At 39.6% G+C, this 27,478-nt stretch overlaps 1 protein-coding gene across 2 annotated transcripts in view; it reads left to right on the top strand.

The window, feature by feature from the left end:
• Positions 1-27,478, top strand: part of itprid2 (ITPR interacting domain containing 2) — a 41,602-nt gene that overhangs the window by 6,900 nt on the left and 7,224 nt on the right. The window contains exons 2-15 of one of the 2 annotated variants that reach the window (XM_017410331.3): positions 4,900-4,992; positions 5,360-5,521; positions 6,610-6,649; positions 8,300-8,349; positions 8,570-8,623; positions 11,803-11,842; positions 11,957-12,052; positions 15,040-15,187; positions 16,181-16,241; positions 24,463-24,570; positions 24,869-25,289; positions 25,741-25,942; positions 26,300-26,351; positions 26,962-27,044. In XM_017410331.3, coding sequence (XP_017265820.1) covers positions 4,950-4,992; positions 5,360-5,521; positions 6,610-6,649; positions 8,300-8,349; positions 8,570-8,623; positions 11,803-11,842; positions 11,957-12,052; positions 15,040-15,187; positions 16,181-16,241; positions 24,463-24,570; positions 24,869-25,289; positions 25,741-25,942; positions 26,300-26,351; positions 26,962-27,044 — 1,560 coding nt within the window. In that variant the 5' untranslated portion in view covers positions 4,900-4,949. Of the gene's footprint in view, positions 1-4,899; positions 4,993-5,359; positions 5,522-6,609; positions 6,650-8,299; positions 8,350-8,569; positions 8,624-11,802; positions 11,843-11,956; positions 12,053-15,039; positions 15,188-16,180; positions 16,242-24,462; positions 24,571-24,868; positions 25,290-25,740; positions 26,352-26,961; positions 27,045-27,478 lie in introns of both variants that reach the window. The other variant, XM_037976076.1, reaches the window with a different exon arrangement.

Raw genomic sequence — 27,478 nt, forward strand, 5'->3', positions numbered from 1 at the left:
AGGATTACAACACCGCGGCACCGACCGCCAAGCTTGCATTTTTCTGCGTCACGGTTTGTCTGCTGCAATTCGTCTGTGGTCATTTCTGAAATTGATTTGATGTGGTAGTAGCTGAGACTCATCCTCGACGCAGACTCTGAGCGTGAGATGTGAGATGGCACGTAATGCTGTTTTCCAAAAGCCTGCAACTTTGTCATTATCTTTAAAACTCTCGCGTGAAAGGCGACGGGAAATATGCGGTCCTTCAAGAAATGCAAGGTGTTTTATTATTAAGTAGAATTGCTTGGAAATTTGTGACAAGCGTCAAGTTCTTTTGAAATGTACATAAATATTGCCTTAATGACAATCAGATTTTGCACAACTTCCTAAAATTTAATACAGAAAAATGTTACTGACTGACATTGAGCAAGTCGTCCACAGGTACTGCGTGTATACTGAAGGTGCCAAAAGAGTTTCAAATTCTGGAAAGACTGGTAATGTGAAGGCGAAGTTAAAGCCAGGCGGTTTCATTCATGTTTGTTCCAGGTGGGTTTTATCCAAATCGTATCTGCATGAAACGTTTGAGCCTGGATCAGAGCAAAAAACAAAAGTGGCCTCTGAGTTTTTGATGCTCATTGGTCTTAAAAAAAAAGAGAAAAAGACCAAACTAGAACAAGTTTGCGAATTTAGACAGCGCCCATCCAGACGGCACAGATATGCTGCTCGCACTCAGGAGGAATGGCAAGTCAACAAGTATTTCTCAACAAACAAAGCATGTAGCAATTTGTAAAGTCACAAAGGAATTCTGAGTAACCTCTGAGCAACTGAATGCCTCTCTCATGTTGACTTCTTTTAATCATTATGTGCTCTCTGTGTGAAAGGTGTGGGGGGAAAAAAAAGTAGTGCGAAATCTGCTGATTTCCCAGAACATTTCTGCCTGTCGCGGTTAAAGCTCACATAGGGTCCAGGTGGTTTTATGTAAACCTACTTAGTCGACTCCCCAGAACGGAAAAAAAACCCCAAAAAGAAATATAAAAACGGACAGGAAAAACATATGCAACGCATCAGTCAAAGCATTTGCTCATTGCACCTCTAAGCACGGCAGTGGAAGTATCATTTTGCTGCATTTAGGACCAGATGGTTTGTTATGTTTTATATAAAAACATTTTATGTTTAAAGAAAAAAAAAAAACATGACAGCTTATTGAATGTGATAGCCTGGTTCTTTTATATCAGCTCTGAAGTCTTTGAACGTCTGCCGCTCTTCACAAATGGCAGCACCAGGATGTCCGTTAGACATCCTTGAAGCCGACAAGTGTTATTGTGAGCTTCAGAGTTGAGGAAACGTTTGACACGCAGATCATTTCCCCGACGTGCGTTAAGGATGCTGCTGCCGCTGCTGCTGTCGAGCGATTTCTCTGCACGCCCGCGGGACTGTGTGCTGCTGTTGTTGTTTTTCTGTTTATTTCCGATGAGTTTTGCATTTGCAACATGGATCTAAAAATAAATGCATCTCTCTCACATTCCCTTGTCTCTCTCTCTCTCTCTCTCTCTCTCTCTCTCTCTCTCTCTCTCTCTCTCTCTCTCTCTCTCTCTCTCTCTTTGTCGAACAGGAAGTTGTCCCGTTCTTCACTCTAAACACTTGTTTCCTGTTGCACACGTTCTCGTTTAGATTTGGCTGGGCGCTCCTTCAGCTTTCTCCCTCTTCCTCTCTTTTTGTCCTTCTTTAACTCACTGACTTCGTCGTATTTCACCCTTTTTTTTTTCTCCCCTCTCTCTCTCTGTCTCTGTGGTTTACGACGGGACCTTATGAGTTGTTGTTTTATGTCCAGTTAACTAAACGAACAGATGGACACTTGCACATTCACGCTGTAATTTAGCTGTCCCTGCATACGGAATGAGCTGTGCTGCGGAGCAATGTTGTACCTCAGGCTGAGGACAGAGCAGCGGAATGCAATAAAAAAAGGCAATAAGCATGGGTTTTCTTTAACAGTCTAATAAAGAAACAACAAATGCCATTCATATATTGATATAGATTGTGTGGTTACAAAATAAAAATGGACTCCCTTTAATTTAATCACACCCACATTCAACATAGGCTCTTTTTAGGCGGTTACCTTACTCTGTCTGCATTAAAGGCTTGATGATGATTCCAGTCTCTATTTGGAATCTGCTGCCGTGAATCAAACCCATGCTGCCATTTCCCCTTAAGCTGCAAAACCAGCAAATCTACCCGAAAGGAATCCTTCAGAGAAGAGCCCACTGGTGACCTGAATCTCTCTCGTGCACACAAGAACCTGGAGTCTACCATTAAAGGAAAGCCCTCACAAGAATAAGTACACACGGTTCAACACAAAGCGTCGAGAATAGAAAGGACGGATAAGACAATGCCAAAACATTTCCAAAAAAAGGAGGGCAGAGGAGTGTTTGAACCACGGCGTCAGATGGATGGTCGAGATTAATCTGTACCAGAAAGCTGGAGATAAGTTCTGTCAAGGCCTGAAGGACGTAAACAAGCAAATAATGACGGAAGACAGAAGGAATAACTGAATAAGGTATTAGATATTTGAGGGTACAGGAGAGGAGGTTTTAGTCAGTCACCCGATCCATATCTAATCAGTCTGCATCAAACTATTGACCAGTCTTCAGATCTTTACTGAAGCTTCTGGAAAGATGTTATCTCTTCACAGTTTATGTTCTGCCAGCTTCTGGTCTTTTATTTGAGCACTTCATGTCACAAAAACAGCACTTGTCAAAGTGACGGATGACCCATGCTTGCATGGTTGCAGATACCGGAAGTTGCTTTAATTTATTTTTTGATTGCAGTTCCACCATAGATTGTTTTTCAATCCCAACATCCTTTCGTAATGTTCTGGTTTGGGGTCAACATCAGTGTCATACCTTTCCAGCCGAGCCTTTTAGACTTTAGCTGTGTCATCAGTTTTAGATTTGTTGATATTTTTGAAATGTATTAGCCCGATCAATCAAGATGCAAAAGTTTTGTCTTTTTTTTAAATCTTTTTGTTTGTGTTTGTTCAATAAAGGTCCAATCAAAAACCTCTTTTACAGTTAAAGTTTTTTTTGCTGCTTCTGGTTGATCTGGAAATCTTCCCCTTTTTCTTGTTTTGGCATTAAAGCTTTAAAAATACATGATTTTTTTAAAGAGGTTTTTGGATTTTAATTTTTATGCTTCTAACACCATTTCCACATCATTAAATGATTATTTGGGGGTTAACGTAACCCAAACTCATCAGCGTTTTTGTAAAAAATTGCATTAGAAAACAGCAAATATTCCTCCCCTTTCTCCTGTAAGAGTTCAGAATATCTCACCACAGCTCGTGCACATGATCTTAGCACCAACGTTTGCTTTAACGCCCTCGCCGTTTCTTTCCGGAAGAAAAGAAGAAGAAGGTGACTTTTACACTTTTAACCTGGCATCTCTGATTTCACTGTTATCCTTCTGGCTTTGTTTGCATCCTGGGATTATTTTACTGATTCAATATCCATCGCAGGCCAAGACTGTTGGAAGTGAACTCGCCAATGTTTGAATGTAAACAAATGACTCATAATTGTTGGCAACAAAACATGAGTCTGCTGATTTCATTACAGGTTATGCGGTACACATTTGGTAGCGAATGATGCATTCATTTTTTTATCATAGATGATACACATACAAAAATTTGAATCAAAAACACTGGAAAAACTGTGTTTTGACAGCTATTATGGTTTGAAGTTCTGGTCTACATTACCCAAATTTTGCTTAAAGGCACTGATAAGTCAGAAGTCTTTTAGTTGTGTTTTCCAGCTTTAGACGAGCTCAAGTTGCTTTATTTTATCTGTGGGTTTACAGAAAGCTTTGCTTGCTTTTGTCTCTGTCCCCCACATCCCCAGAGAGCCCCGGGCGTCCCCTGAGACATGTCCATCGGGGCCTTGATGTCCTGAAGTGAAAACAAAACAACTTCACATGCCTCAAAGCAGCATTTTTTTGAATAATCCTGAGGCAGCTTGGATGTGTGCACTGAAAACTTTAGGCATAAAATGGATCCAAAGCTTTATTTGCCATTTTAGTGGGGATCAATGGTTGTGGCAGAACCAAATTAATAATATAAGATGGAAACGATCACAAAGTTGTTCTAAAAGGATATGGATTGACCCGATCTGTGATTGAGAGGAGGGAGGTACAGGTAGGCCAAGCAGAAGAGTTTTGAAGAAACATTTACCACATATTTTATAAAATAAGTGAGATGTTTGGTTACAACTTGGCTTCCCTTTTATTCCTGCCAAATTGTTATTCAAACCAATTGTAGGTTGCTTCAGTACTGGCTTTACTCCTCAGATCTAGCTTCTACATCCATCTTTTATGTACTTTCAGTTTTATATTCTGGAGAAAAAGAAATCATGGTGTGTGTGTAATCTGAGTGTAGGTCGTTAATAATAAAGATTCCCTCTTTGTCTCAGGCTGTCCTCTTACCACAGAGCGTCTCACTTTTTTTCTTTCTCCAGCCTTGCTCATTTAGATAACTGCTTAGCCTGTTAGGCTGGAGGACGTTTTAATTAGTCCGCCCAAAAAAAAAAAAAAGTCAGCAGCAGCTCCACTACTGTTTGACCAAAATGAGCAACCTTGATCTAAATGAATAAATAAAGAAAAACAAAAGGTTTTCTGTTGGCTCTGCCATCATAAAAAGTGAATTTTTTAAAATGTATGTTTGTCTTTATTTCAGTCATCTCAGCTGTGTTTTAATTAGACCATAGATATAGGCCATAATGTCTTATTTAATTATGTTCCTTAACTGCTGCTTATTGTAGTGTGGCTTTGTAACATCTGTACTGATGGAAATTCTCCACAAATGTTTTGCTAACTCCTGATTTCTGTACATACACCGCCTGTTTATTAAACTGAACAGTCTTTGTCTTTCTGCAGGAGTGTTACCTGCCTCAGTCCTCTGACTGAGTGAAATTGCACGTGCCAAAATGGAGAGTGGACTCCTGGAAATGAAAACCAGCACTGCTCGAAGTGGGTCTTCTTGTTTTAACCAACTCTTACTGAAATAAGATCGCAAAGAATGAAATAAAGCACCCGAGATGTCTCACTAAATTGCTAAACTTGGCTAACATGCAACCAGCTCAGCTATTTTGTTATTCACTATGATTATGTGGATACTGAGCCCTCAGCCATGCCCTTATCTTTAGTTATCAACCTGATAAGAAGAGCAGTTAAATTGAGCGAGGACGCGTGCTCGTTTTGGCTCCCGAGCGTTGCGTGTTTAAACTCACCCAGTTAGGTTTTTTTTTTTTGTTCGTCAGCTGAATAACTGCCAAACCTGACTGATGAAATCATAGCCGTCTCCCCTGACACCACATTTTGCTTGATTGATGCCCAGATCCCAACGGGAAGCCCGTCAGCGTCGCAAACGTGCGGCGTCAAGCCTGGGCCAGGAGCAGAGAGTCCCTGTTTCAAGGATCGAAACCCGAGTGCGGTGACCCCCCAGGTCCCCAGCAGAATCAAAGTGATGGCGACGCCGGGAGACAGTCTGAAAACCCAGGTTAGACCGAGCTCGTGTCCGAAAAGCTGTGCTGTTTTTCAGTGTTCTGTGAAAATACTGTGAAACTCTAAGTGTACCAAATGTTTCTTTTCCTGAAAGAGTGTCAGTGTGTTGGTATATAAAGACTGGAACAATCCTTCTGTTTAAGATTTTCTTCAGCGATAAAAGGCTCACTTGTTGCTTTTTGACCACAGGGGACTATTTCAAAAGGTAGCTCAATAGAAACGTATGAATGCTGTAAGGAGATGTGATTGGTAAGGAGAGGTTGATTAGCTGAACAGGTTAAGGTATATGGGAATTATTTTACTGGGAAAAAAAACTTCATGATGAACTAGAAACTATTGACTGCCATGCCACGTGTGCTGGAAGTAGACTGATCTGTTGTATGGGTCTTTGCCTCCTTCTAAAAGTTTGTAGTGCTCTAATTAAAAACGATACCACAGACCTACAGCCCATAGCTCTTACTACAGTTTCCTCCATTGTTGTTGGTATTACTAAATGTCATTTATGCATAAGTGATGTAGCTGTACTGGCTGTTGGACATTTGTTAAGCTGGTATCTCACTGGGGTGAACAGTCAGAGGCTAGTTAGTGACTAGAGAATTACAAAAAAAATAATAGGCAGCGTTTCCGTCGCAAAGAAATCAAGAACCTGTTTTTTTTTTTCAAACTAGTTGCCGGCAGTCGCAGCCCAGTTTAGACACCGGCTTTAGGCAGTCCTAAGGTTCCCCTGGTGGTGCAAAAGTAAACTTATAAAGAAATGCAAGTCTAATAACATCTTTGTAGTGCCAAAAAAAAAAAAAACTATTCTGCCAAGGGTCTGAATGCAATTCTGACATCACGTTAACCTTGAGCAAAAATATCTCACTTTCAATGTATTGTTGTGTTAAAACCTTAAAAAAATGTTTTAAACTATTTCACCGCAAGCTGAACGAACTGCAGCCTACAGTTGTGGTGACTGATCATCAGAGATGTTGAGACTCATATAATGAACTCTGACATTGGCGTAATGCTTTTTTAGCATGTTGTAATCACTGCAAAGTATCTGCTGGAGTGTTGCTTTAATGTGCTGGTGTGTCTCTTCGACAGGCCAAAATCCTGTGATTGAAAGCTGGCTGATTGATTGCAGGTACGGTATTCCTTCACCACCTGATGTTTGTTTTTACCGTACTGCTTTAGATTGTTGCCTTAATGTTCTATATGCTAAAGGAGTCTTTATTACAGGTTTATTTTCAATTAGGCTGAACAGATGTGTGCTGCAAGTCGATTGTCTCTTAGTTTAACAAATCAAAAAATAAACACCTGAAGACTGATTTAGATATAGTAAGCATGAATGTACATTAAAATGCTAAAAAACTACATTTATTATCAAATGTGAGCAGAACAGATTTGTATTTTGTGTTTTAGAAAGGTTTTATTAGTACCTGATGTTGGTTTGATACTCAGCCAGCGCCTAGTCACGCACAGAACCCACCCACACACACACACAGGGTGCAGACCTACGCCCAAAGACAGGTCGCATAGAGCCGGCGAGGGAAAGGAAGAAGCTGACAGAAGACTGAAAGTGAGGCAGAAAAAGAGAGGAGAGTAAACAGAGGAGGGGTTCCTCCTGCTGAGTCAACACTATTATCTCACACACACAGTTTTAACCGCTGTCACTCAGCAGGGCTTTGACATGCACGCAACGACGTCACCGCAGTCATAATACCAGCGGAATCTGATTCACCGGTTGCCGTAGCGACAGCTGCGGGGCTGGCGCCCTGAGGGCAACATGGCCGCTCGTGAAAAGTGGGAACGCTCACAGATACTGCAGCTTCGTGTTGTAACACAAGTTACACAATCATTAGTCTGTGTGTTGTGCGTGTGTGTGTGTGTGTGTGTGTGTGGTTAAAAAGTGACATGAAGTTTGTCCCGCTGATAACAGCTGCAGTTTGTGTAACAGCTCGGCGCTGCTGGAAGCAACTCAGACCTGCCAATTCACTGCTGCTTTCAACTAGCCCAACAATCTGCTAACTAATTGGACTAACTAGTCTGGTCAGTATCAAACCATAAACAGCCAGGGGTGGGGTTGAGATTTTTTAGTTCGGCAGGTGGTTAACTTGAGTCGTTTAGGCTCAGTCAAATAAGCAATTAGCCCGAGTTATGTCTCCCACGCTTAAGAGGCAGCGGCGTTAATTAGCCTTAGCTTGGCGGGCAGTAAAATCTGATGACCGTGACACGGTTTGACAGCCAGGTTTTATGGATTTGTTGGACGTACGTTGACAGGCACTGAGCACTGGGGAAGTTACCGAGCCAGATAACACTGTCAGGCTAACTATCCCATGCTAGCTTCATAGCCGGTCTTAAAGCAAACCTGATGCCACACTATATATATCTGTACGCAATTTAGGATTTCCAAAGGTGCCTAATTATCTGCTTTTCTATTGTCTAACCTGGTTACTCAAAGTTTCGCTCATTAACGCGCTCAAAATTGGTTTGCAGGATCTTTTTTTTTAACTACATAGACTGTCATAAAATATGCAGCCCTAAAGGTTGCCTGATTATGGTTACCACAGAAGTATTTTTTTTTTCTTTGTCTTGTTTGTTCTATAAAAAAGACATTTGTTAGTTTATGAAAGCAAAAGCAGCCACGTGTCTTGTTCTGTATGCTCCTTTCTTTTAATAGTGTTTGAAATGACTTCACTGGCAAGACACTGTGTTGATTTTTTTATGTATTCAGAAGTCTGTTTATGGTTTAAGTTAATATTTAACTCTGCCTGTCTTTATGCCTCTTGTCCAGTTCTTCAAATGGAACCTCTGTGGATGATCCGAGTGCTTCCCCTGGAAGAGGTAATCCACGTTTCTGTGTGTATTCATGTCTTGAGGACCCCAGACTGCAGACTGTTGGGATGCTGACACCACCTTTTTTGTTGTCTGGACTTTTGGGACCGCCTAACCATTCATCCTAAGCTGTTAGAATTTGGTTGAGCGCTTATGTGGTGCTGAAGTTCCATAACTCGTTTACATTGTGTGCGCTCTGTGTTTCTGTGCGTCACGTGCGTGCAAGCAGGAGCTCTGAAGAACGGCTGCAGCTTTGATGATGACCTTTCCCTGGGAGCTGAAGGTTAGTTCAGAGGAAATCTCACCATACAAATTAAACGAGCAGTTTCTGCTCATTGTTAACAGTTTCCTTTCTTTCTTTTTTAAAAAAAAATTCTCATTAAAAGGTAGTTTTTTTTTTTATCTAACTCAGCGCTGACATTTTAATGAATTTTCTTGCTTTTCATCCAAGTCAAATATGGGTACATGTATTGGCGCAAACCTGAATGTCCCAGTAGATAATAAAGCTCATGCACTGAATTATACAAATCCTCAAAATCATAATGTTCATCATTCATATAGGTTTAACATACTTGCTTCAGGAGAATGTGCCGTGAGGAATTTTCTTTTTGCAGTCGGTTTATTGGTGCAGGAATGAATGCATCTTGAGCCCTGTGCACATAAGTTCTGTTTGTGCGAAAATGAAAGACGGGTCCCTGACAAACTAAACAATCCAAGCAGAGTTCAGCAGAATAACTTGTTGCACTGCAACCCCCCCNTATTGTGGGTTTTCTCTGATCCACACAGGGTCAACATTATTGTCCTCGGTTCCAACCCGAAGAGGGGACTTGGAAATCCCCCCTGTCTGTCCATCCTTCCAGAGTCTTGTTGGAAAAGTCAACAGTCGTAGAAGTGTGGAGAGACGCTGCATGCATGACTAACCTTCCTCTAAAAGTGTGTGTGCTTTCATCATTCTTGTGATCTGCTGTGAAAACATTGATAGTTGCAGCTCTGATGGGAGGGAGGTGTTTGGGATGTTGAGCTAACAATAGCCTGTAATAACTTGGCTTTGAAGGTGTTTGAGCTTGTATCCTCGGAGGTCAGAGAGTGAATTAAGTAGCTGAATGGATGCTATTTCTTATTTCTTATCCTTTATTTAACCAGGCAAATCCCACTGAGATCTCAGATCTCTTTTTCAAGGGAGGCCTGGGTCTGACAGCAGCCATACATGCATGTTTTTAGACTGAGGGAGGAAACTGGACTGCCCGGAGAAAACCCACTCAAACATGAGGAGAACATATAAACTCCACACAGAAAGACCCCAGCTCCAACCCGGGGTTTGATCCCAGGACCTTCTTGCTGTGAGACAACAGGGCAGACCACTGATCCGTCGTGCAGCGAATCATCACGTTGTCTGTGCTGTGCATAGACTGCATGCTAAATCTGTTGAGTTTTTGCTTTTTTGTGGCTTTCCAGTTGACCAATAGTTGAGCTGCTCAAGGCATATTTACACAACGTTCATTTTGCTACTTTTTTATGACTATTAAAACTTTTTTTTTAAAGTTGAACAAGTGACAGAAACAAAAGCCTGTGAGCAAGCATTTTAGCTGAATGCACCCTTGATAGCAGAGACAGTAAACCACACTGAGTTATGTGGTTAAAGGGATATTTCGTATGTTTTGAAAAGGTTATGAAGAATTAATATCTTACCTGTTGTAGATGGCTCTTTAACTGGCTTTTTAGTTTGGAGAAACAGTGCATTTTAATTATAAACCTTGTGCATCAATTTTGCATGACATGGTTATTTAGGTAGAATTTTGTTTTGCAAGCTCAGATAAAGGCTGCAGCAGCTAGCTGTAGCACATCCAACATGAATACCATATTTTTCCCAAAATAATGCTAAATTTACGGCAGTTTAAAGTTTATAAAATGGTATTTGTGTGAACAAGTTAATTGTCTGCATGTTTAAACAGATGTAGCATTGAGGTGAAAACTTAACAACATAATTTTTTAATTTTTTGGGGATTTGTGCAGCATATTTGTTCATCACTTAAACAAACCAATGCTCTTATTAGGGCCCAAGTGCTTTGATTGTACTGAGATTATCTGACAGAGGTACTGGTGTCCTGTTTGGTGCTTAAAGACTGTGAAGATGTCATGTATGAACAGATCCTAATCAACCATAATGATGTGAAACATCATCAGGCCAGCCTAGGAAAAGATTAAAGTATTAGTTTAAAAATAGGATGGAAATGAATTAGTGAATTGAGCAGTTCAAGGTGAATAGAGTAGACATGAATAAGCGCTTTAGCTGAGCTGTTATCTTTTGCTCCGTTTAATCCAGCTGTCTTGTCAGAGAAGAAAACAGGAAAAAGGAGACGGATATACTCTGAGACGATGGCAGGGGAACAGGTCTCGACATGTTCTTTGGAGACGAAGATACTTTCATTTAGGGATAACTTTCAGTTTTGTGAAGCTGGCAATGACAAACCATCACCATTTACATTTTGAGTTCGAGTTTAAGTTTATGAAGTATTTTGTTGGTTGTATGTAAATCTCACATTTGAGCGTGACTGCCTGCTGGAGTGGGGTGGGGAGGATAAACATTCATTTTTAGCAGGAAAATACAGTTTTGTCTTTTTTTTTACACTTTCACATGAACACGGTCAATTTGTCAATCATCGCTGGATAATTGATAGCACCACAAGTATCCCGCAGCACTGTCGCAGTACAGACAGAGCATTTGCATAGCGTAGCGTGAGACTGTGTAACGTTATTGTTAGGTCAATGCTACGTCGCGTTTTTAAACGTGTCCGAAACATTTGTGGCAACCTTGCGTTGCCGTAGATCACGCTACGAGGACTAACGTATCAGACACTTTTCTTAAAGCCATGTATCTCAATATGCAATATGAACTTGTGTGGGGGTTTTCATCTGTAAGCAAAATATCTCATGAACCAGTGGTTGGATTTTACTGAAACGCTCAGAAAGTAAAAATGGTTGTAGATCTACAACTGAGTTTTCTTTTGGAGTCAATCTGATTCAAGTTGGCCGCCACAGCCAAGCAACTTTCTCAAACACTAAAAATATTATGACTCGGGTCATTTTAGAGCTGTTAAGGTAAAAGTTGGTGTGGCAGTAGCTGAGACTCCTCCCCAACATATACTCAGTGATAACTAGGCCTTCTAATCAATTATTTTATTGTTGTTTGTAAAAAAAAAAAAAAAAAAGGAAAGTTTGAATTGAACTTCAAATTGATCTCTCTTTATGTAAAATCACTGAAACTTTTCCGAAACTGTGAAACTAAGTAATTATTTCTTGTATTAAAAGCAATTAGAGAAATAAGCCCGAGCTCTGCAGAGGTTTATTTTTGATTTATTTGATTGGATTGTTTTAATTTCTTAGAAGCCTTTTGTAATGTCATACCAATTAGTGGCCAGGTGTTAGTTTCCTTGTTTTTAATTGTTATTTTTGTCTCTGCAGCCAATCATCTTCAGTCCACCAACAACAATACCGAACCCTGGTGAGTTATTTTTTTTATTACCATCTGTCCTCACATTTTAATAAACAATGTGTTGTTTCAGTCTCTTCTTTTCCTCTGCACTAATGTTTCTGTGTTTGCTGATGCTGCGTACAGTTTTAGTCTCGTGGCGGATCAGAAGAGGAATCAGTATAAGGAGAGGGGCAGGAGTATGAACTCGACGGGGTCGGGGAAGAGCAGCAACGTGTCCAGGTCAGTTCACACCAATTTATTTATTTTTAAGTCTGACTCGGAGGTTTCTCAAGGATAAAATCAATGGTCTGAGGGGGTGCCACGTCAAGCTGTTTCTTTATTTAAACCAATGAAAGTGTTACACTTGACCAAGTTCAACATGAAAACAAGTCACCCACTTGTGTTTTTCTGCATTTTCTGAATCGTAGAGGTGGTGGAGGATTTTATTGGACAAGCCTAAACCTAATAGTAGTTTTTGATCAATTTTGGTGCATCCAAGCTGGATTCTCACCTCCTGTTCAGTTTGTGCTGTCTGATAATCACCATGTAAAGCAGGTGATTGTGTAATTGCCTGTGTGTCTGTGCGCATTTGTCTATACTTTAGTAAAATATCTTGTGAACCAGTGGATGGATTAAAAAGCATTCAATACATTGACATCTACAACCGAATAACTTTTGGAATCAACGATATCCAAGATGGTTGCCCCAGTTGATTAATGTTAGCGAATGCAAAAAAAGGCTATAGTTCAGTCATTGATGTAAAGGTTTGTGTGGTAGTTGCTGAGAATGATTCACAACGCATAGTCTAAATACTACTTTTGAATTTCCACTTTTTATTTTATAAAACTGAGCTCACTTACTGTCATTGTATGTTCCCGAGTGATTTTAATCAAGAGCCATAGGGTTAGAAACGGCTTTTATTTATTTATTTTCTGAATTCTACATCCGCTTGAGTTGATTACATCAGGGATCAATAATCACATCTGTTCTCCAGATATTTAATCCCAGAATCTTGTCTGGAGTCATAAGAAGAATAGAGGACTTTCTATCGTAGGAGTGGTTAAATCAGAAGAACTTGAGCGAATTTGCAGCATTATATTAACACATGGCGACTCTGCAAAAGCAGTCAAACCAAACACGACAGGATTCCAGGTCTAACATAATTCCCAAACACACTGAAGTAATTACTGAAGTCATTTGAACTATTCAGTAGGCTGCACACTCTGACCCCATATTTTAGATGCCATGTAAACAGCAGCACGACAAACAAACGGTCCTCATATCCTTGGCCAAACATGTGATGTCATCAGAAATTTCCATCCGCCGCTTGCTCTTCCTGTCATACGGCGCGCAGCCGGCGACTGCTCCTGTGAAGCGTTAAAGCATTATTTGCCTTCAGACGCCTCGTGCTGCTCCTGGTTTCCTCCTCAAGTGCGTCGGTGTCTGGTCTTGTTTCAAATGGAGACGCACGTTTCTTTAGCAACAGCCGTTTTCTGTGCACCTTCTATAAGATGTCGTGCTTTGTCGGACGTCTGTTGTTCCATTTGTTGGGATCAGATTGTCTACGGAGGCGAACACGCTGCTCCCACGCTCACACATGTTTGAATAAGTTCAGTCTGACTGCTGTGGGCACCAGGGGTTTCTAATTAAAGTTGATGGGAAAACTATACTTCAGTTTAAAAAAAGATACAAAACAAGTTGGATTTGAGCAGCCAACCTGTTTTATTCAATAGCATGCTTTGTAGTTTTTGGCTCTAGTGTTTATTCAAATAAAATAATGATAGAAAGAACGATAAAAGGTTTACGATTTGTAGGATGAGAGGGGCCGTTGTCTTCACCACCATGCAAATAAAATTTCATATTTCATATCTCATAATAATGAAGTAATCCTAAAAATGAATTTGTCAATAATCATCAAACCTGTAGTCACATGTAATTGTTTTCATAAAGTCTTTCATTTAGCTTTATTTTTATATATTTGAGATTTTGCACAAGAGCAAAGAGGCAGGTTCATTAAGTGAAGTGAAGTGAAATTTATTTATATAGTACTTTACATCCAAAGCGCTTTACAACAGAAACAACAACAGAATCAAATACAACAGGTACAGTAAACATCATAGAAACCTCATGATTAAGTTAAAGCTGAACTAAACAACATTATGCCAGATTTAGCCAAAAAACAAAAACAAACAAACAAAAAAACCCACTTGCTAATTTCCATCTGCAGTTCCCACAGCAGATGAATCCATAAAACTGTATTTACAGAATATAAAACGCAGTTAATACCTCCAGTGTGAATTCAGTCTTAAAAAAAAACTATGAAAAATAAATACGAATCGATGCCACTGAGCATAAATTGAAACAGAAAAATGTAAGATTTGTGATTTGTCTAATATGTTTACTTTGTGACATTGGTAAAATGTGCACAACAGAAAACACTGTAACCCTTGTAGGGAAATAACTTTAATATTGTTCATTTAAGTTGTCAGGATAATTTTACCTACTATTACAGGAGAATTTGGAGTTTTACAAATCTTTTTTTTTTTTAATATCATCCCCTCTTTTTATTCCCTTTGATTGAAAGGTTTGCTCATTGTTAGGAATTTCTTTATAACTTTTTAGGAAATGTCGTCACAAAAATCTTTAATCTGTAGAATTCATCAATTCATATCCAAGCATTTTACTTTTTTACTTTATTTCCTGAAGTCGCCATTGTATACAGTGACGTTATTGGCTTTCAGCGTTCATTGTCGTCATGTATCCATTTTCCTTTAAATATAAAAAGTGTCAGAGTTGTGCTACACTCTCATTTAAATGAGCATCAGGGTTTGTCATTTGTTTACAGCCACATTTGTTTCTGTATTTAAAATGGACAAAATTCAAGTAACTGTCCATATAAGTCTTATAGTTTTATTGAAATAAATATAAAAGTCATATCTATATATCACATTTCTCAAAAGGTAAAAAAGCAAAATAGGGAAAAATATATCTTAAGTTGTTTGTGTTTAATACAAACTCAAATGTAGAAAGATTAGCATCAGTTGGGCTAAAGTAATTGGGTGAAACAGACATCACTTTATTATAAGGGGTCATAAAGGAGCCATTGGAGTAAGAGACGTAAAGTTATCAAGTTTTTCTCTGGAGTTTTAAGCTCTCCATGTCACAGCCCTGTCAGGAACAGTAGGTGACGATGTTGTTGGTCGCTCACTTCCTGTGCGTCTCTTCAGTGTTTCAGAGCTGCTGGACCTGTGCGAGGAGGACCCAGTGGAAGTCCTTATCAATTTGGGTTTCGGTCGAGAAGAGCCTGACATGTCCGCCAAGATTCCCCCCCGGTTCTTCAACAGCACCTCGTCAGCACGAGGCATTGACATCAAGGTACTGAAGTTATTCGGTGGAATGCTCAAAGTTTGTTTGCTCAGTTCGTTATTGCTGTTTAGCACATTTGGCTTGCAATATATTGGAAATTTATCAGTATTAATATTGCAATAAGCCACTGATAGAAATGGCAGTCGCAAAGACTCCCTGCTTTTGATGCCCTCTGCTGATTTAGATCATAGTGGCCAAAATCTGGATTCTTTGCAACAGATACGGTCACTGGAATAATCAACTATAACACATTCATGTGTTCCTAATAACGTGCAGGCCTGCTGGCCAATGTTTGCTTGGGAGATTTAATATTAGGAGCTGGACATATTCAACTTTTATTCTAGGCTAAAATATTTAAACAACTTTCCAATGTTTGATAAATTTTATAGACATTTGCATCACAAATGAGGCTAAATGGCTTCACACGACTTTACTCCAGTACTCCTAACTTCCCAACTTTTTTGTTTGATCGGTGATATATAAGGTAAGACTTTATTTTCCCCGAGGAGAAACTTGTTATGCAGCCAGCGGAGAATAAATACAAATAAATAACAACACAACATACAGATGTGGGCTTCAGGTCAGACTCTTAATAAGGCCCAAACTAACAGGGATAAAGGAGCATTTGTTTCGTTTAGTTCTGCACTGTGGCACCCTGTACCTGCGAACAGTCGGCCACAATCTGTTTGTTTGCACGCTCTTTGATAACCCGGATTTGAATAATTTCCTGGTTTTATTCGTATTCAGGATGGAATTTTGTGAAGCGTTTGCATTCGCGTCCCGATTAAAATTTGATCATACTTGGATTCATGTGGTGAACTCTAACGCAGCTTATATTTTAATTGGCGATCAAAATAAATTCAAACATTTATCTTGAGGAGAAAACTTGAACAAACTTTGACTTTGTAGGCAGAAAATATGTTTGTTTTTTTCTGTGCCAGTAAAATTGCCTTAAACTGTGAATGGAGTGCTATGACATCACTTCCTGTGGTTCCCCTGTAGGTCTACCTGGGAGCTCAGCTGCAGCGCATGGAGCTGGAAAACCCCAACTACGCTCTTACGAGTACGTACCTCCGTATTATCAGCATCTGCTGTCTGGGTGCTCGCTCTGTGCTCCGTTAGCGTGTGTGTGTGTGTGTGCCGTCCGAGGTTCAGAGGTTTGCGTCCTGGAACTGTAGATAGAAGAAGTGAAGTGCATTCACTGTGGAGCTGTCCAGTTCTCAGTATTACTGTGGTGTTTTGTGGGGTCCTTCAGCTCTTTTAGCTGTTCTGCCAACTGCCTGGACGCCACAGCCAGCAGAAACAAAGCTCTGTTTGTCCCCAACACACACACACACACACACAGACAGCGACCTGCTCCCCCCAACATCCTGGCCTCTTTTTGTTTTCGAGGCTCTGTCTGCCTGAAGGTACTGGCTCACTAATTGAGCACACACACACACACACACACACACACACTGATTCTTTCCTATTTGACAGTTTAACAGTCTCTGTGCTGTAAAAAAATGCTTTGCAAAAGACCCTCCGTGTGTGGAAGCACGACCAGCTGAAACGCATCGCTAAAAGTTCCTTTTGTCTAAAACGACGCAGTGTCCTTTAATCTCTCGAACGCTGTTCGAACAGTTTGAATCTGGCCTCGGTTGGTCTGAGACGGACAGGAGAGTCAAGTGATCTAAAAAATAACATTCAAACATGAGAACGAAGCGAAACAGTTTCACACACGCACTGCAGCCCTGAAGTTTCCCGGTTTCTGAGGGGGGCAGCCAGGGAGAACACAAATGTCATGTTCTCTGCACTCATGCAGAGTTTGCCAATGAACACTAACCATACACTGAACCATATATTAACAATGTCGTCAATGCATGGTTTGTTTTATGTCTTTGTGTCTCTCTCTGGAGTCCTTTCAGCATTTCTTACTCAAAAGTGCATCTGTGCTACTTAAAGCAGTAAAAGGGCTGTAAGCTGAACTGCAGAACTTATTCGGACGGATAATTTGGAAGCCATTTCCAGGCTTTTTTTTCTGGAATTTCCTTCTTGAACCTCGTCGTAGCGTAGTTGGCATGCTCGGTCAAAAAAATGTCTCCCTGATACTTGGAATATCAGACACGCTTTCTGTAAATTGGCTCTTGTGACAAAATATTTGTCAGCTTTAAATCTGCAAAACTTTTCTTTGTCTTTTTTGAAGCGTTTTATGTTCATGACTGGTCAGGCAAAGGAAAGTTTTAGTCTATTTTAGAGTAAAACTTTTAGATGTATAAGTCCAAAATGTTTAGTTTAAAACTTCTTTTTAATCACCTGATATTTCATTTGTAAACTTCAGGTCTTCAGCAGTTTTAAAAGCATTTTGTTTTCATTTAAGGTCATTTGGGGCTGGATGGAGATCATTCAAGGGCAGGTTTTGGCCCTGGGGCCAGATGTTGCCCACGTGTCTTTTTAGTAGAAGCATATTTATGTTTTGGGCACTAATAACTTTTTTGTTTTCCAATTCATTTCAAGTCCAAACTTCTTTTCGTTTGCTCCCTTTCCTGTTTTATCTCATAGCTTCTCCCCTTTGTTGTCAGCCGTAATAAATGCATTTATAAAGTTACCAATCGGATTAGCTTCCACAGTCAAACACGCAGCCGCCAATGGGGATATTTTTTTTTTTAGGAGGTGATTTAACCTGATATGACCTCAAGCAGTGCAAATATTAGATGAAGAAAAATCCGAGCTAGCTCAGCTGACTTATCAGTACAGTGATGTAGGTAATTAAGGAAGACGGTTCACAAAACTTGTTTTTTTTATTATTGTGAAAGGCTTACCATATCATTTACAAACACAGATTTGTTTTTATTTGTCCAGGGTAAAGATTAGTCCATCGGTCAAAGGTCACAAACAAATTAAACCAGATTGTTGGATTTCTAAAACAAACAACTTGACTCCAAGTAAGAGCGGGTGTGGCTGCTCAAACGTTAATATTGCTTCCATCCTCTTTGCGCACCGTGGCCTGAATTTATCGTTTTCTTCAGATAACCGAATGACTCAAATGGTGAAGGTTATTCAATTACAGATATATAAAAAAAGAGGAAATACTTTCTGTGAGAGTAAAACCTGAGGGGGTAAAAATGAGGCTGGTGAGATCTGAAAAATAATAACATAGAAACTTTGAAAGAATAATTGTTGGCAGGGAGAAAAACGGATCTGCAGCAGGTTTGTGATCCTCGTCCCTTAAGCAAACTGTAAACTACTTGTTTCGACAAGGTTTCTCTTTGGAGCTGCTGTGAAATTGACACACAATAGCCTTCTCTTCTATCATGATACCGGAAAATCTCTTTAATGAGCTGAGGTGATGATCTGCAGCGTCCATGAAAGCACTTTGCATAAACTCTAAACGAAGCTTTGCTGTGTTTTTCTTTTCCTTTTTTCTTTTGGTGCCCTGTGCGAGCGGCCACACCTCTTCAGACAGGAATAGCATCACGCTTTGGTTGGAAACTGATAAGTTATTGTTCTAGTGCGGCTTTAAATTTAGCACCTTATCACTTTACCAGACTACAAACTGAAACAGGGCTCTTGCGCGCCGTCGACAGGCTAAGAGCGCTCTAATTTCTTTTTATTGCGGGGCTGAGTGTGAGTTCAGGGGCACAAAAATCTAACTTGCAGAAAGTTAGATGTGTGCAAAAAGGTGACTTATATATATATATTTTCCATCATTAGCCAGAATGATTTTTTTCTTTTATGTTGTATGATGGAAAAAATAAAGTGCAGAGGAACTATAAATATGACTTTTAAGATAATTTTATTTATTTTGCTTACATATAGCTGGTCACATATAGTCTCTATGCTTCTGATATGAATATTTGTAGATAATTTTAATAGGCTGCGAATCATCTGCATTAAGAGATTAAATTAATTTCCAAAGTTAGTGGACTAAGCTCACACTCCAACATGGTGGCACACCCACATCACCCGATCTCTTATTTGTTTTGTTAGTATCATAATTGGTTTATTTCTCATTTATTTTTCATTATTTATACTACTGTATTGATAAGAAGCAAACATTGTGTGAGTTACTTTTTGTGATTACTGTAGGTTTCAATAATAGTTTTGACAGAGTCTCCAAAACTAAGGTTGCTGGGACACCTTAGGGTTAAAAGTGACTAATGTGCAGCAGCTTCGTTTGTTTTTAGTAAAGTTGGCTTCAGCAACAATACTAAAGCCAGTATCTGGGAAGAGTTGGCGACTCAAAATTGTGGGAAAATGTGTAAATTTTTTGTGCAATCTCAATGAATTCAGAATCTTTGCTACTAGTAAGCTGTGCAGCCATGATTTGTGTGCCCAGCTTGCTTAATTGTATTTACATTATTTTGTTGCCCACATTGTCCCAGCCCCAGCCCGTTTGGTAGCCATCTGAGCAGCTACCCACTTTACAGATGAAGATAGGCACATTTTGTTTTTTTCATAATTGTTATTTATCATCAGCGGACAGTTTAGACCTTCAAATTTGGGGCTGTAGTCATAAAGCGAGCTCCCACACCGGTGTCAAAACACAACTCTAGCGCTCTAGCATTATGGAAGCTACATTCAGCAACACTTCAACTGGACAAATTAAAAGTAATTGAATGGTTGTTTTTTTTTTTTTTGTCACAATTAACCCAAAGGTTCAATTTCATTCAAAGAAAGTCTGCAGTGAAAGAGCTGCTCTTTAAGTGTATTTGAGCCATTTATGGTTCCAGGAAGCTTTCTTCTTTTCCAGAACATTCTGGGACTGTTCTGTCAGTTCCCTAGATTCCAGACACGTGTGTGTGTGTGTGTGTGTGTGTGTGTGTGTGTGTTGTTGTTGTTGTTTGTTATGCAAGCTCTGTTCTCACCATCAGGAAGAAAAAAAAAAATCTCAAAGGATGAAGAGAGGAAAAAAAAGACATAATGCGTGTGGTTGTGGCTTTTCCCTCATTTCCTGTTATAAGATCCCAGAATGAGCATTAATGCTGAGTCAGCAGCCAGAAGGAAACACGCTCACACAGTTTAATATCATCTCACAAAGCTGGCTGGTAGAAAACACAAGTTCTGTCTGAGTGAAAACAACTGAGGGACGTAACTATGGGACATCAATGACAGATTTGTAGAGTAGGAATCAGAAGAAAGCTAAGAACTTGACATTAATTAAGTCTGTCAAAACAGCTTGGGATCCCAACTGGAGGTACTTTTGTTTCCCAGTAATGAATCAAACTCTTGTAATCAATCTCCTTTTAACTCTAGTTTGATCTCTACCAACGTCTGATGTCTTTTGTTAGCAGCTGGATGTGAAACTTTCTTCCACATTAGAAGTTCAAGAAGGTTTTTGATGAGAATGATTCAGTGCAGCATAAAATTAAAAACTTCACATCTCTGTAAGACCATAAGAACACAACGTAATGTGATCTACAGCTGGGAATGTAGTTGGCAGCATTTCTTAAGTGTGTTCACGAATGTAGGCTAATTTTATTTGGTACGAAATGGTCATAAAAATGTGATAAATCTGGACTGACAAGGAATGTAGTTTGAGCTGGGGGTTTTTTTGTTGTTGTTGCCTCAGTTCTATATGGAGTAAATCTTGTCCAAGATGATCTATTTTTGGTTGTGACCGTGTGACGAAGGTTTCAGCAAAGTTTTGTTCTCTTGTTGAAGCCGCTGTTCATGTGGACCTAATGTTTCCTCATCGTTCTCCCTTCATGACCTCCTTTAACTCTTGTCCCATAGCTAGAAAAAAAAGTTTACCCATTTTTTTTTTATGGGTTCTAGGCTGAAATTAAACTCCCTCTTTTCAAAGAATCCTGGGTCCATGACAAAAATTTGTCACAAATTCATCCAGAACATGTCCTCTTGGGTTATGTTAGGGTTAAAAGGGACTAATATGTGGCTTTTATTTATTTCTTTTGTTTTTAATTTAAGGTTTTGCCAAAAGGAAGAGTAAGCTGTTATAAGAAGCCGTATTTTCCGCACTATAAGGCGCACTGTCAATGAATGATCCATTTTCGAACTTTTGTCATATAAGGTGCATTGGACTATAAGGCGCATTTTTAGAAAATTGAAGCTTTTTAAGTGTGCCTTACAGTCCGGAAAATACGGTACTTTTTTAAACAATTATTTGTATGTGCAGTACACACAAAAAACTAAGTATTACATTGATTTCATTTCAAAACCAAAATTAGGACTACTATTACAATTGCAACTAAAATAATGGCATATAATATGAAAGTCAAACTCTATAAACAAATGATGTCATTTCCAACAGGTGCGCACTATAGTGGAATACCTAAACAAACATATAGTATAAATACCAGCTATATTTAGTTAAAGCTCTGAAGTTGATGTACTTATTGTGCAGAAAGTTACTTCTTCTCCTCATTGTAAGGTAATGTAGGAGCCTGACAAGCTAATATTAGCGAGTTAATTAGCCAGGCTAAGTACTGAGCCTTTTTTAGGCTGTTTATTTCTCCAATAGGCCTATTTTACGGCACATATTTTGACTTTAAAAAGTAAGGAAAGCACAGGTGTAATAACCAGAGCTGCAGTCTGCTGTTGTCCAAGCTGGTGGTTCCGTTTAAAAAAAAAATGCTTAAAAGCAGAACTTGAGCTCAGCTTCGGCGCCTTCTTTACTTGTTCAGGTCAAAATGTCTGCCGGGAAACGAGCCTATATTCAGGCTAACTCTTAGCTTGTTGAAAATGTTCATTTAAAGACCACGTCACCCACCCAAAAATATAGGTGGCACTTCTCCTTTATTAAAACTATGATCATTTTATTGCTATCAGGTAAAAATTCCAAGCAGGTGAGCTGGTCTTTCTTAGAAGAAAGGTGCAGAGGCAAAACCCGCAGGAACAATGCGACAGAAAATTTGTGGTTTTGAAACCGTGTCTTATTATTAAAGCTGGAAACCGTTCCAAGCTATTTTGTACTGATGTAGAGTTCTTAAGAAAAGTTTTTTTTACAACCCCAATTCCAGTGAAGTTGGGACGTTGTGTAAAACAAACAAAAACAGATTTGTATGTGATGTCCAAACATCTGCAAGGGAAATGATTGCTCTTTTTCAGTTTCATGACTCTTTTGGAGTTTCTTTTGTACATATGGAATCCAATTTAGAAAAAAAAAAGATAACGTCACCACGACTAATTCAGACATCACTTTCTCTGTTTTACACTCCTTTTGTGTTTTCAGTGGCCGTTTATTTTGTAGCTTTGTAGTTCTTGTAACACATTTTGAAAACAAAACCTTTATTTTATTACAGTTTCATGTAACTTTATTAATTTTTGGTTGGTTTAGTTTAGCTTTTAGTGCTGTTGTGGGCTTTCCTGATTTAAAAACAACAAAACATTGCTGTAAATGTGTCCTACATCGGTCTGTAGTGGTGAAGAAGCATGCTTTGTAATCACACAAAAGGTGTTTTTACCTTTTAGTCTCTTTGCGTTTTTTATTTCTGCTTAAAGCTTGGGAAATACAAAAAACAATTGCTCTTGGCTTTAAGTAGTTATGTTTTCTTCCATCCAGAGTAAATGCTTCATGTCATCATCAGTTACGAAGTTCAATGAATAGGAAAACAAGCAAACTATCACAACTTCAAATTGTTTTTTTTTTTTTTTTTTTAAAGAGTTTGAGGTCAGAGGTAAGATGATATGAAAAAAACCAAAAAAATCCCAGCTGTGATGTATTTCAGCTGATGACATCAAAAACAAGTCGCGCAGGGTTTGCAGGCTGACACCTAGAAGAGCGACGTCTGTGTTTCGTAAGCGGCTGACATGTATTTAAACAGTGAGGTATGAGGAGGGGAGAGCGGGCAGGAAAGCATGAAAGTCATTATCCTGTCAGAGATCACACTGACTGCTGAACTTACACAAACAGACGGGGAGGAAGGAGGGAGGAGCTGCTCTGACGCCCGAGTTTAGCCCCAGCGAGAGGCTCGAATGACGCAGAGTTATTAAATCTCAACCTCTTACTTTGGCGAAGTGTAAAAAATGGACCGACGAGACGGATTAGGTTTATAATACGATGATCTATTTCCCGAAGGAAGTGCCGTTTTTCTCTTTTTTTGCCGAACACGATTAAATCCTAAATCACCTTTTTGCTCCTTCGCTGTGAAGTTGTATTAAAAAAAAGGCGGTAAAGTTTATACTGAGTTGCAGAATCTGTCATGACAACTTTATTTTGGGACAGATATTTATGCTGGAAGGCAAGAAGGTCTGGCTTTTTTTTTTTCTTTATAAAAAGGTGTGTCTGAAATGGTCCTTAGGCAAGAGAAGAGAAACTTGCACGCACTGTTGTTGTTGTTGTTACCTGGAATAAACCTTTTTAGTAATATGATAGGATATGTTTTTGTTCGTTTTGTTTTCAATGTTGTGGTTTTAATGTATATATCTATCGACATAGATGTATATAGCTTTTCAACTGAAAGTCCTCGTGCAGAAACTCATCTTGCTTTGTTCAAAACAACAAACAAACAAAAACACCTAAAGCAGGAAGAAAAGCTTCAAAGTATGCTAAATACGAGTGCTTTTCAGGTTTCTTGTCTTCGATTTGGATTCACAGCATTGTGAAACCAAAACAAAGCCAATTTGAACCCAAATTGAGACCCACACCTCCTTTGTGTCTGTATTGGCTGTTGGTAGAGCTTTTAGGTTTACTGTTTATGCGTTATAAAGCAGGAAGCAGTGCAGGCGTCAGAGCTGGAAGTTTGTTGTTGCCAAGCCAACTGGTTTGATTGTTTCTGATGCTGCTAATCGCCCCTGGATTTTCGCCAGTCTTTTGTAGCATGGAGTATAACGTTACGATAACTCGGATTTGTCGCTCTTCACAACTATCTCCGAGCACAGTAGCAACTCAAACTTTAAGTTTCCAAAGCTGAAGCTGCAGATTTTGAGTTTCCCGCCACTGTTAACAAAACCTGCCTCATTTTTACAGTCCATGCTGATGAGCGAATTCGTACCAATCAGGGTCAGCTACAGTTTATCACCTTTTTAATGGCTGCTGTCAGCAGGATAATGTGCTTCTGTGGAGCTCAGTCATCGCCTCGTGCAACAAATACCCAGCTGAACATGTTTGGGATGTGGTTCAATCATGTATTTACAATATCTGCTGTGATGACTTACACCAACATGTACCGACATCTTAAAAAAGAAAACTGTACAAGATCTTGTTGAGCAAACAGCACCTATTTGCAGAGAGAGGTGTCATCAAGTTTAACCAAATACAAACGATCACTGGGTTTGGCCTTGTCTTCTCTGCTGTGTTTATTTTTTTTTTTTACATGCGCTTGCTTTGTTTCGGTTTCTTTCAGGTCGTTTCCGTCAGATCGAGGTCCTAACGACAGTCGCTAACGAGTTCTTCCAGCTCTACAGTCAAGTCTCAGGACAGCCAGTTCAACGAATCAGCACGAAGGATTCAGGTAACCATGACGACCACACATAAGGATGGTGTTTTTTGTGAAAGCGAAGCACATGCAGAAACTAACTTTGACATATTCTGTCTGTAAAATGATCTTCTAAAATGATCATCAGCTTTTTTTAAACATTTCCAAAACACAGTTTAAAGATATCTGGGATTAATATAATAGTTTTTTAGGCTTTATTTTTACCTATATGCTTTTTTTCCAGTAAACAATAAATCAGTTTACATATAAAGTTGTCATACAACTGTGACTTTTGTTGGTAGCATTTTAAATTCTGGATATTACTGTCTTTTAGGAGGAGGAGAAGATGCAGGAGGTGCAGGAGGTGGAGGAGGTGGCGAGGATCAGACCCCGTCTCTGAAGCGGAGTAACTCGGCTCTGAACGTCGCCAAAATCCTCAAGAAAAGCATCAGCAAGCACAACCTGCTCAGTTCTGCCTCTGAGTCGCCCGAAGCCCAGTCGCCTAATCAGAAGGTGCAGCTGAATGGCCATGCTGCTACCCCCACCTCCGCCCCCTCAACCCCCACTGCTGCCGCCGCTGCCGCCCCCGATCACGCACACGCCGGTCCTGAGCAGGACAAGGAGAGTACCGACTCTGACAACCAGGTGGCGACCATTAGCCAAAAAGTAATCCGGAAGAAGGACCATTTTCCTCTAGCGACGGTTACCGAGGAAACCAGCGGCGGTGTGGAGACGGATCAGCTGACAGACAGCTGGTAAGTCGTGTTTTATATTTCATTGAAGCTAATTTTCATGGTAAAGTTTTGACCAAAGATCTTGCACGATCTGTTAGACTACCAACACCAAAATGAATTTCAGCTCAATAGCTGTAAATCAACTGAGTTAAAGGCGTTTTTGAATTTTTTAAGGTTGATTAGCTGTGGCAGCCATCTTGAATTGGGTTGACTCCAAACGTTGATAAAAGTAGATATGCATCCTGTAATAAGTTTTGAGTTTAATTAAAATCTGTCCAGTGGTTTATGAAATATTTTGCTAAGAAACATATAGACAAAAACACACATTCACTCACGATTACATGTTCACCTTCATGGCGATGAGCGATTATCAAACAAATGTTTTTTTTATTGTTGCTACATGAAGGGGAAACGTATTCAGAGTTTCAGTAACTCTTTCCTATCTGCTAACCAGCATCTGTTTTCCCACCAGTCCGAGCAGCTCTGAACCCGAGCCTCAGCTAGAGTCAGCCGACCTCCAGTCAGCCAGTCAGAGAAAAGAGGGGGAGGGACCTCAGGTGGCCAAGGATGAGACGAACATCACCTCCACCCCTGAGAAGGCTGCCTCCATCCTGCCCGCGTCCAAGCTCGCCCAGTTTCGCACGGAAAACGCAGACTCCTTTGACATGGAGGAGGTACGAGGACTTCCTGGGCTCTCCGGGGTTACACGTGCTGATATTTATTGTCAGCAGAGGGCAACCTTCTTCCCACACAGGTGGCACAAAGATGCTACTGATACCTTTCAGCCAGACCAGCTCACATTAACATGTATGCTGTTTTTCCCCCTCGCTCTCACTGTGGTGGGAAGACGTGGTCTGCAAAACTACCCTGCTAGTCAAATCGATGCAAATCAAGGCAGAATGATTCACTTGCGTCATACGCCGGAGATGAAATGTTATGTGGTGTGTTCACTGGGGCAGCAGACTGAAAGAAGGAAAGGAATGGATGAATTTGACTTTCCTCTAACCTGCTCTCTGCTGCTTGTCGTTCAGATTCACACTAATGAAGACGAGGCTCCGTTATCCAAGACGTTCAGAACCGCCGGTGAGATCCAGTTCTCTTCTGTCAAAACATTTTAATATTCAGTGCTTCTAATCATAGCAGTCGGTATCTTTTATAGTATAGAGTACTCATTTCTGCCATAAAACCTTTGCATAATAATTTTTGGAACATTTTACATCCTTTTTGTAAAATAAACATTTTTACTTGGATACTGATACAAGAAGAAATCCACTTAGTTATCTTACATGACTAAAGGACGTGTGTTCAGACGGATCAGGAGATATAATTATATAAACCGCTAACTCAGTGGTTCAACTTTAACAAGCCACTTTAAAATCATAATTCTAACCCTAAATGTGTTCCTTAAGTTACCATATGTTCACAGTAACTGAGTCATAAACCAATTTGTTTTATTGCCACTTAAACTTTTATAGACCTAATTTATAAGAATGGACCATTTTCTAATAAGCATGATAGAGTTTGAGTTGAGTGTCATAAATGTTCAACTGTGTCCTGTTTCTTTTATATCTTTGTAAGGACAAACTGTCCTGTGTTTTTATTCTGTGTTTAGTATAAATGATTTTACTCTGCCACCTGTAGGTCAGATGGAGTACTGCAGAAATATATTATTATTATCGTTTCTTTCTCTCAGACTGGTCAAGGACTGTTAGTCAGCAGTCAGACAGCAGTGGGTTTGCTGAGGAGACCTCCGTCGACTCCAGCAACTACCTCAAGGTTGGTTGTCGGATTTCTATCTTGATTTTTTTTTTTCATCTTTATTGTACACAGCTGCTGCACCTCAGGGCGCTACAGCTTACATTCTAATTGTCAAGATACATATATTTTTTATAATATTTTGATCATAAAATGAGAGGTTTACAGACTTTTTGTTATATTTTGTTAGGAAAAAGATATGACGCAAGAAGTCAAAACACCTGTTATAATTATAATTAAACCATCTTTACAGAATAACAGTGTCAGTGTGGCAGGAACCAAATCAGCTTCAGGAATCAGTGTCTTAATATTTTGCAGCTTTCCTCCATTTTTAATCTATGACCAAAAATGGAAGAAAAAGGCACCATCATAAAATGAAAATAAATCTTTTCCTCATGTTTATGAGCCTGACCCTCTCTGTCTTTGACATGTTGAAACTTTTTTAATCTTGGAGC

The sequence above is a fragment of the Kryptolebias marmoratus genome, linkage group LG6 (assembly GCF_001649575.2).
Source record: "Kryptolebias marmoratus isolate JLee-2015 linkage group LG6, ASM164957v2, whole genome shotgun sequence".
Lineage (NCBI taxonomy): Eukaryota > Metazoa > Chordata > Actinopteri > Cyprinodontiformes > Rivulidae > Kryptolebias > Kryptolebias marmoratus.